Here is a 9,494-nt window from a genome sequence, read left to right as displayed (position 1 = left end):
CTCTCTCTCTCTCTCTCTCTCTGTATGTGTGTGTGCAATATACTTTGAATTGTGAAATTGGTGAAGAGTATTGAATATCCCACGGACTGTCAATTGAACAAACAAATCTCTTTTGGAGTAAATGCAACCAGGATGCTCCTTAGAAGCAAAGATTATGTTTCCCATTCTTTGGGCATATTGTTAGGAGCAGCCAGAGCTCCAGTCATCTACTGGTAAGAAGCTGTGCTGCAATCCCAAAAGCACATGATTTAAATCTATCAGCTGCTCTGCAGGAGAAACATTGGCAAACTCCTCTCATGTGATTTACTGCCTCTGAAAATTCAATGGAGGGTCAGCTATGAGTTGGTTCTGACTCAATATTATGCAATGGTAACTTGGAAAAGTTAATCAGTGGAAGAGAGGAAACCCCTCCACAAGGTGGATTGACATGGTGACCGCAACAATGGGCTTGAGTGTGGAGATGATTATGAGGATGATACAAGACAGGGAAAGGTTTCAATCCATTGCTCATAGGATAATTACGTGTCACAGTCAACTTGAGAATAATGAGAGAGAGATAAATATATATTAACTTCTGCTGATTAGTGTATCCATTTTTTGTCATTTAAAAGGTACAGTAAGAGATAAGGAAAGAGACAATGTTTAAAAATTTGACTAAAAGATATTTATTTCATACATCAAAGTTTATCTGTTGGCTAATTTTAATAGGATACTGTTAATTTTTAAGTTTTACTGTTAAAAGCCATATAAAACAGAGAAGTAGGTTTCTTGCCATTAAAGTAACATTTTCTTTGTTTATTGGTTAACAAATTCTTTGCAATATGTCTGAATTCCAGGATTTGATTGCTGACTGGAATAAGACTTCTGAATCAAATCAACTTGAGGTGGTTTTGGGGTTTGTTTTTTTTTTTGGTGTTTGTTTGGTGTTTGTTTTTTTTTTTTTACCTTAAAGATAAGTGTTATATTTCAATGATTTGATTTAATTTCATTTAAAGGGAGGGTTTTTTCCCTTAAAGGTATTTAAGTGTCATGTCTCAATGAACTAATTTATGATGTATTCTTGACATTTTGACCCTTTTTAAAAAAGAAGTCCTTTCCTGCTTTATAAAAGGGGGAGAACCTTAAAAGATTGTTGGGATTTCTTACTTCCAAGAGTTTTGTTGTTGTTAGGTGCTGTCAAGTTGAGCACAATTTATGGTCACATTATGACAATAGATCTATACTCTGTCCTATTATGTGCTTTTCTCACCATATCTAACATACTTGAGCCCATTGCTGCAGTTACTGTGTCAATACAAATCTCATTGAGGGTCTTCCTACCTTTTGTTGATCTTCTCAAGCATGAAGTCCCTTTCCAACATCAAATAAGAGCTAGAGATGTCATATTGAAAGATAAACTCCATAGATACAGTCACTGTGTCAATTGTTCTCATCTAGAGTTTTCCTTTCTTCCTCTGACCCTCACCTTTGCTAACATTATGTCTTCTTTTTTCCTGACAACATACTCTAAATATGTGAGACAAAGTTTCACCATCTGGCTGCATTTCCTTTAAGACAGACTGACTTGTTTGTTTGGTAGCCCAAGTGATATTTAGTAATCTCCATAATCACATTTCAAAGCTCTGTCATCTTCTTTATTTTTATTGTTCAATCTTCAGATGCATAGGAAGCAATGAAAATACTATGGCTTGGATCGGGCACATCTTAGTCTTTAAACTTACATCATTGCACTTTAATATTTTTTGAGGGGTCCTTCATAGCAGATTTCCCCAATGCCATATGTCTTTTAATTTTAGATGGCTGCTTCCATGGATGTTGATTGTGGCTACAAATAAAATTAAATCATTGACAATTTCAATCATTTCTCCTTCTATCTTGCCTATTGGTCCAGTGGTAAGGATTTTTGTTTTCTTGATGTTCCAATGTAATTCATACTGAAAGCTATATTCTTTTATTATCTGCAACAAGTACTAGTGAAACAACAGGCCATCAGAAACCTTATAAATGTATAGAAAGTACTAAGCAATTATTAAGTTAAAGAATGTGTAAAATGGAATGAATGGAAACCCTAAGTCTCTGTAAACTTTCATTAAAATTAAATTAAAAAAAAGATTGAGTAAAATTATGAACAAAGATTTCACTGGACTATATATCTTTAAATTAAAAACCTTAATTAGAAATAAGCAATTTTATGCATGCAATTTATAACAGTATTAAAAGCATTCATGTTCCAAGTTTTATCTACACATTTCATAGTTTTAAAAATAATTTTTCACTTCTGGTGACAATAGTCTTCAAAATTGAGAAGACCTGATTGGGAAGATAAACACATGCTGTCAATGGGAATGTGAGATATTTCCTCTGCTATTTGCATAAAAAGGGGCACAATAACTAACGAGTTACAATGATGAAGAAGGTACAGGTACAGGCAATCCTTTGTTCTCTTGTATAAAAGGGATCCATGAATTAGAACCAACTCTGATGACGTGATAATACTTTCATTAGATGCTTCTTATTCTCATATTTTTTGGTTTTAGGTGCCATTGAGACAAGAACAACTCATAGCAACTCCGTAAGCAGCAGTTCTGAATCCTATCCTATCCTATCCTGTGACATCCTCATCTCTGACACACTTGAGCCTTGCAGTAGTGACTTGGAGTAGTGACTGTGTGAATCCATTTTTCTGAGCGTCTTCTCCTTCTTCAATAACCCTCTATGTTTCCAAGTATGATGTTCCTTTCCAAAGAATAGCCTCTCCTAGCAACATGGCCAAAGTTTATGCTTTATAAGACAAAGTTTTGTCATCCTTGTTTCTAAGCAGCATTCTCACTGCACTTTTCCCAAGATATATGTTTGTTCTTTTGGCACTACATGAGATATTTAGTGCCCTTCTCCAACACAATTCAAAGATATAAATTCTTCTTCAGTCATCTTTGTTCTTTGCCCACCTCTCAGAGGCATAGTAAGTGATTGAACAAACTATGACCTGAATCAGATGCACGTTAATCTTCAAACTAACATCATTGTTCCCCTCTACTTTGGATAGATCCCTTACAGCAGATTTTGCCAATGTAATACATCTCCAGACTGTTGTTTCTAAGGGTGTGCACTGTGCGTGTAGTAAGATCAATTTTCAATCCTTCCTCCATTTATTATGATTTTGCTTATTGGTCCAGTGATCCATTTCTGTCTCCCTGATGTTGAGATGCAAGCCATATGGAAGTCTTTGATATTCTGACTATAACTTTTTGGAGGCTAATTATTTTTAAACTATTTTATAATTGTAATTTTAATGAAAATTTATAGAAAAGTTAGATTTTCATTCATTTTTGTTGCACATTTTCCTCCCTAGATGCCCCCTCCCCAGTTCACTTTAAAGGGGGAAAAACCCCATTCATTTCTGAATCATTTTCTATGTCTCCCCCATCCCTCCCCTAGTCCACTTTGCTATGCACCCCTTATTCTGGACTGTTGTCTTACAAATAATGCCTAATCATATATTCCTTTTAACTGGTTCTTTCCTTCATATGTTCCAATGCAGTGTTCCTTATTTATCCCTTCTTTTCTTAGTTTCCCTCTAACCCCTATGCAGTCCTGTTTATAAAATGTGCAGAATGCAGAATTTGTCCTTTTGTGACTGAGATATTTCACTAACCATTATGGGGTCACCTATTTTGTGTAATATTTTATGAGTCCCTTGGCTTTCAGTGCTGTTTAGTATTCCATTGTGTGAATATACTTAGCTTTTCTATCCATTCATTTGTTGATGGACACTTCAGTTGTTTCCCTCTCTTTGCTATTGTGAATAATGCAGCAATAAACATGGATGTGTAAATATCTGTTTGTGTGGTAGTTTGGGTTTCTTTAGAGTATATTTCTAGTAGCGGAATTGCTGTGTTAAATGATATTTCTATTTCCACCCTTTTTAGAAAGAGCCATATTGCATTCTATAATGGTTCACCATTTTATACTCCCAAGGCTGGTCAATTCTTGATAATTTATTCTAAGACAACCATTTTTAAGAATCTCATTTTTAGTTGTTGTTTTTATGTACTGTTGAGTTAGAGTTGACTCATACCTGACCCTGTAGTGGGTTTTCAGAGGCCGTGAATCACATGAGAAGCGATTGCCCATCTTTCTTTTTTGGATCAACTTGTGAATTTAGACTATGTACCTTTGGGTTGGTATCTATACTTTTTACCACTAAGTTAAAATAAAGGATTATTGTTAGGTGTTGTGGAATTGACTTCTACTTATTGCAACCCTATAAATGTAAGTGACAGATTAAAACAACAAAAAATGCCTGATCCTGCACCATCCAGGCCGTCACTGTTGTGCTTCAGTCCATTGTGGTTTCTATTGTGCCAATCTATCTCACTGATAGCTTCTTTATTTTTTCACTCTCTACCAAAAAATAATTATAGTAAGGGAGAAAATGATAGACATTGATGTTTTTATTCATATTTAATATTACAGAGTATAGATTGCTAACTCTATGTGAGTAATTAGGAAAGGTTTTAGGAATTACTGAAAACATTTGATTCAAATCATTTACAACTCTTTAAGCTGTTAAAAATGGTTTAGGTTGCCTTATAAGGTAGTAAGTCTCACATCACTGTGGTATTGAAGCAATTAACTATATTATTTCTATGTGAAAAAACAAAAGCAACATTTGTTCCTGTATTTTTTTGAAAATAACCTTTAAGATGCTTTCTTGTTTCAAAAGTCTTTGACAGCTGATAATGTTATGTTTCTTGATATGGGTCCTTATCCTTTAATAGGTTGTTTCTGTTGTTGTTTATTGCCATTAAATCTGGACCGGTGCCAAGCTGATCTACCAGTGGGTATTCAGAGACTGTAAATTGCACAGGAGTAGACTGGTCAGCTTCCTCTTGTGGAGTAGCTGGTGAATTTGAACTGTTTGCTTTTGAGTTGGCAACTCCTTACCTACTAGAACACCAGAGCTCCAACTGAGAAGAATGGGAATCCCAGAACACTAAAATGTGCTCACACACAATCTCTGTACCTACATCAAGGAGCTGTTGAATGAACAAGAGAACATTGTATTGCTTAAAATCAGGAAAGGTGTGCATCAGGATTGTATCCTCTGTCCTTACTTGTTCAATCTGTACGCTGAGTAAACACTTCATGAAGCCAGCCTCTAAGAAGAAGAAGAGACTCTATGAAGAGAAGACTCATCACAGTCTCAGAATCAGAGGAAGACTCATCAACAACCTACGCCATGCAGATAACACAACCTTGTTTACTGAAAATGAGGAAGACTATAGCCTTTGATATGGATTACATTTCAATGGCAAGAAAACAAAGATCCTTAGCACTAGGCCAAAAGGTAGCATCATGATAGATGGAGAGAGGATTGAAACTTTTAATGGTTTTATCCTACTTAGATACACAATCATCACCCTTGTACCAACAGTCTGAAGATCAAGAGGTGTATTGCTATGGGCAAGTCTCCTGTCAAATACTAAACAACAGTGATGTCAGTTTGAAGACAAGGTGTACCTGATATAGGCCATGGTCTTTTGTGCATTTGAGAACTGGACAATGAATAAGGATAACAGAAGAAGTGAGGTCTTTGAGTTCTGAAGTTGGAGAATAGTACTAAATACCCCATGAGCTGCCAAAAGAATGAACAGGCATGTCTTAGAAAAGGTGCAACCAGAGTCCTCCTTGAAGACAAGGATAGCAATGTATCTCACACTTTGGCCATGTTACTAGGAAAGGCTATTCCTTGGAAAGTGAAGAAAGATGAAGAGAAGTACCAAAATGGAATGACAAGATGACTACAGCAAGGTTTGTTGTTCATAGAGTCATTATGAGTCATACTCAATTTAACCACATCTAACAGCAACGAGAGAGAGAGAAAGAAGAAGAAGAAGAAGAAGAAGAAGAAGAAGAAGAAGAAGAAGAAGAAGAAGAAGAAGAAGAAGAAGAAATGCCTTATTAACAGACTAGCAGCCCAGTTTCTGAAGAGTTGTCCTGCCAACCCTAGGTTAAAATCCATTAGCTGCTCCATGGCGGAACAATGGGCAGTCTCTTACTGTGTGACTCACAGACTCTGAAAACCTTCTGGGGAGTCCATTGTGAGTCAATTCCCACTCAAGGAGACATAATGTTGTTATTTTTATGTACCATGGAGTTGGAACCAACTCATAGCTCATCCTCCAGTGGGTTTTCTGAGGTAGGAAATTGCATGGGAGGATTGTCCATCCTTCTCGCACAGAGCAACTGGTGGATTTGAACTGTGTGCCTTTGGGATCACTGTAGAGCTACTTTACAAGTAGGCCACCAAAGCTCCATATAGACATTGGGGAATTGTGCTTGGATATGTTGCTTCACTTCTCTAGACCTCAATGTCTTTCTTGTTAGATGTGAAATAGTATGAGATAATGTCTGTACATGATGGGTGGTCAATGAATGGTACTTAGGATGACTACTAATTTTATGATGACTCTCATGGAAGGTTCCTGAAGGAGCATGAATTAAAAGAATAAAAATAAATAATGTATAACCTTCCTTTAGCTTAAAAATATTCTTCTTTTTTTTATTTCAGAAAAGTAGTAGATCATCCTAAAAGACGATTTGGTATCCCTGTAGATAGAATTGGTGGGAACCGGCTTTCAAATTCCAGAGGTTAATTGATTCCAATTGTAAGTACAAGCTAAATATTTTAACTAAAATTTTACAATTTCATTCTACGTTATGCTTCCTGTCGCATTTTTTAGTTTATAAATTCCTTCTAAAACACTTCAGTACTTAATTAACATTGTTGTTGATAGGTGTCATCAAGTCAGTGCTGACTCAGCAACTTTGTGTACAATAGAATGAGATATTACTCAATCCTGTGCCATCCAAACAATTATTATGTTATCAATAGTAAAATATTGGAGCTAAATAAATTATGTTAAAGGAGCAAACAGATACCATAGAGGAAATCATTCTAAAAAAATAACAATTTAATCATTCTCAGTCATAAATATTTTTAAATGCTAATGTACTGAAGAACAAATTCAAACCTCGAGTTGCTATAATCAAGGATGGTTTAGGCAGAATGTTAAATGATCCAGGAAGTATCAAAGAAGATGGAAGGAATATACTGAGTCATTGTATCAAAAGGAATTGGCAGACACAGAAGAATTTAATGAAATAATAATATTTGAGCAAGAGCCTATGGTGATGAAGGAAGAAGTTCAAGCTGCTTTGAAGGAAACAGCAAAAAATAAGGCCCCAGGATAGATGGTATACCAATTGACATATTTCAGCTAACAGATGCTGCCCTGGACGTGCTCACCAAGTTGTGCCAAGAAATCTGGAGAACAACCACTTGGTCAACTGACTGGAAGAGATCTATATTTGTTGCCATCCCAAGGAAGGGCAACCCAACTGATTGTGGAAACTACAAAACAATATCATTGATTTCACATGCAAGCAAGATTCTACTGAAGATTATCCAAAAAGAACTGGAACAGTACATCAGCAGAGAACTACCAGAAGTCCAGGCTGGGTTTAGAAGGGGTCGTGGTAGTAGGGATAATGTAGCTAATGTTAGATGGATCTTCACTGAAAGCAGAGAATACCAGAAGAATGTCTATCTGTGTTTCATTGATTATGCAAAGGCATTTGACTGTGTGGATCATAACAAATTGTGGCTGACTCTGAGAAGAATGGGAATCCCAGAACATTTAATTGTGCTAATGCGAAACCTATACTTGGACCAAGAGGCAGTCGTCAGAACAGAGCAGGGCAATACTGCATGGTTCAAAATTGGGAAGGGTGTATGCCAGGAATGTGTCCTATCTCCATACCTTTTCAATCTGTATGCAGAGCAGATTATCCGAGATGCTGGGCTCTATGAGGAAAAACGTGGCATTAGGATTGGTGGAAGATCTATCAACAATCTGCGTTATGCAGATGACACAACCCTGCTAGCTGAAACTGAGGAGGAGCTCATGCACTTGCTGCAGAGGGTCAAGGACTGCAGCCTTGAATATGGACTGAGGCTCAATGTCAAGAAGACAAAGATTCTCACCACTGGACCAATGGTAGCATCAGGATGGATGGCGAAGAGACTGAGATTGTTCACAGCTTCAGTTTGCTTGGCTCCATGGTCAACACTCTTGGCACCAGCAGCCAGGAAATCAAAAAAAGTATTGCGATGAGAAAGTCTGCGGTTAGGGACCTCTCTAAAGTACTCAAGAGCAACGGTGTCTCTCTGGAGACGAATGTGCGTCTGATACAGACCATGGTCTTTGCAATCACTTGTTATGCATCAGAGAGTTGGACAATGACTAGGGAGGATTGAAGGAAAATTGACACCTTTGAGCTGTGGTGCTGGAGAAGAGTATTGAATGTACCATGGACTGCCAAGAAAACAGATTCATCCTGGAGAGGGTTAAACCAGGCTACTCCTTGGAGGCAAGGATTCTGGGGCTTCGTCTGACATACTTTGGACATGTTGTAAGGAGAGGCAGGTCTTTGGAGAGGGACATCATTCTTGGTCGGGTAGAGGGACAGTGAAGGAGGGGAAGACCCTCTATGAGGTGGATTGATTCAGTGACTGGGGTAATCGGGATGGGTGTGTCAGAGGCAATGCGATTGGCACAGGACAGAGCAGGGTTTAGAGCTGTTGTACATAGGGTCGCTATGAGTCGCAAATGACTCGATGGCACATAACAACAACAACAACAATACACAAAGAATAATTAAAAAATCGAACCCAATGAATTACCTTCAAAACTACACCTCACTACATAGTAATCTATCTATTAAGATCTGTTCCAATGACTTCCAATACTTTGTTTCTAGAAAATCCATTTCCCAAACCCAAGTGGAACTTTCTCAAATCTGTTATATGAGTGTCCAAGTATATATTGTTGTTGTTGTTAGGTGTTGTCTAGTCATAGGCAACTCATAGTGACCCTATGAATGAAAGACCTGAACACTTGTGTAACTTTCTTCATTTCTCCACATTCATAGAGTTTCCAGAGACAAGCTATTTCAGAAGTGGATGCTACTTCTGCTTCCAAGCTTGTTTTAATCGAGGAGCTCCATTAAACACTGTCCACCATGGGTAACCATTCTCACATTTGATGCATCAGTGTCACAGTGTTCAGAATGACAGCAACCATGAGTTACCTCTGTACAGCAAATGGACATACCAGCACTATACCTCTTAGAAGAATGTTTGACCAAAAACAATTAAAAGCAGGCAGGCCTGAATGCCACAGGCTCGAGTGACCAAAAAGTACATGTCTATGTATCTTCAAAATTACTGTAAAAATCATTCTTTTTAATTAAGTATCTATTACAAGCAAATTACTTCTTCAATAGGAGTCATCATTCTCTAGTTTCCTGATGTATTCAGTGTATTGTAACACTGAGGTTCAAATAATTAAGTTTGATGTGGTTCCTGCAAATACTCTGTCACCTTTGCCAGATATACGTTGTCATCTTTGATTATTACACACTTTGTA

General features: G+C 37.2%; 1 protein-coding gene across 1 annotated transcript in view; it reads left to right on the top strand.

Annotated features, from left to right (window-relative positions):
* LOC102867367 (osteocrin-like) overlaps positions 1-6,659 on the top strand; it is a 44,589-nt gene extending 37,930 nt beyond the window's left edge. The window contains exon 3 of the mRNA XM_006897059.1: positions 6,575-6,659. Coding sequence (XP_006897121.1) covers positions 6,575-6,659 — 85 coding nt within the window. The remainder of the gene's footprint in view (positions 1-6,574) is intronic.
* Positions 6,660-9,494: the final 2,835 nt, after the last annotated feature.

Source organism: Elephantulus edwardii, unplaced genomic scaffold (assembly GCF_000299155.1).
Source record: "Elephantulus edwardii isolate Elephantulus edwardi_28Jun2011 unplaced genomic scaffold, EleEdw1.0 scaffold00199, whole genome shotgun sequence".
Lineage (NCBI taxonomy): Eukaryota > Metazoa > Chordata > Mammalia > Macroscelidea > Macroscelididae > Elephantulus > Elephantulus edwardii.
Note: the sequence above shows the minus strand (reverse complement) of the source record. Positions and strands in the feature narration are given on the sequence as shown.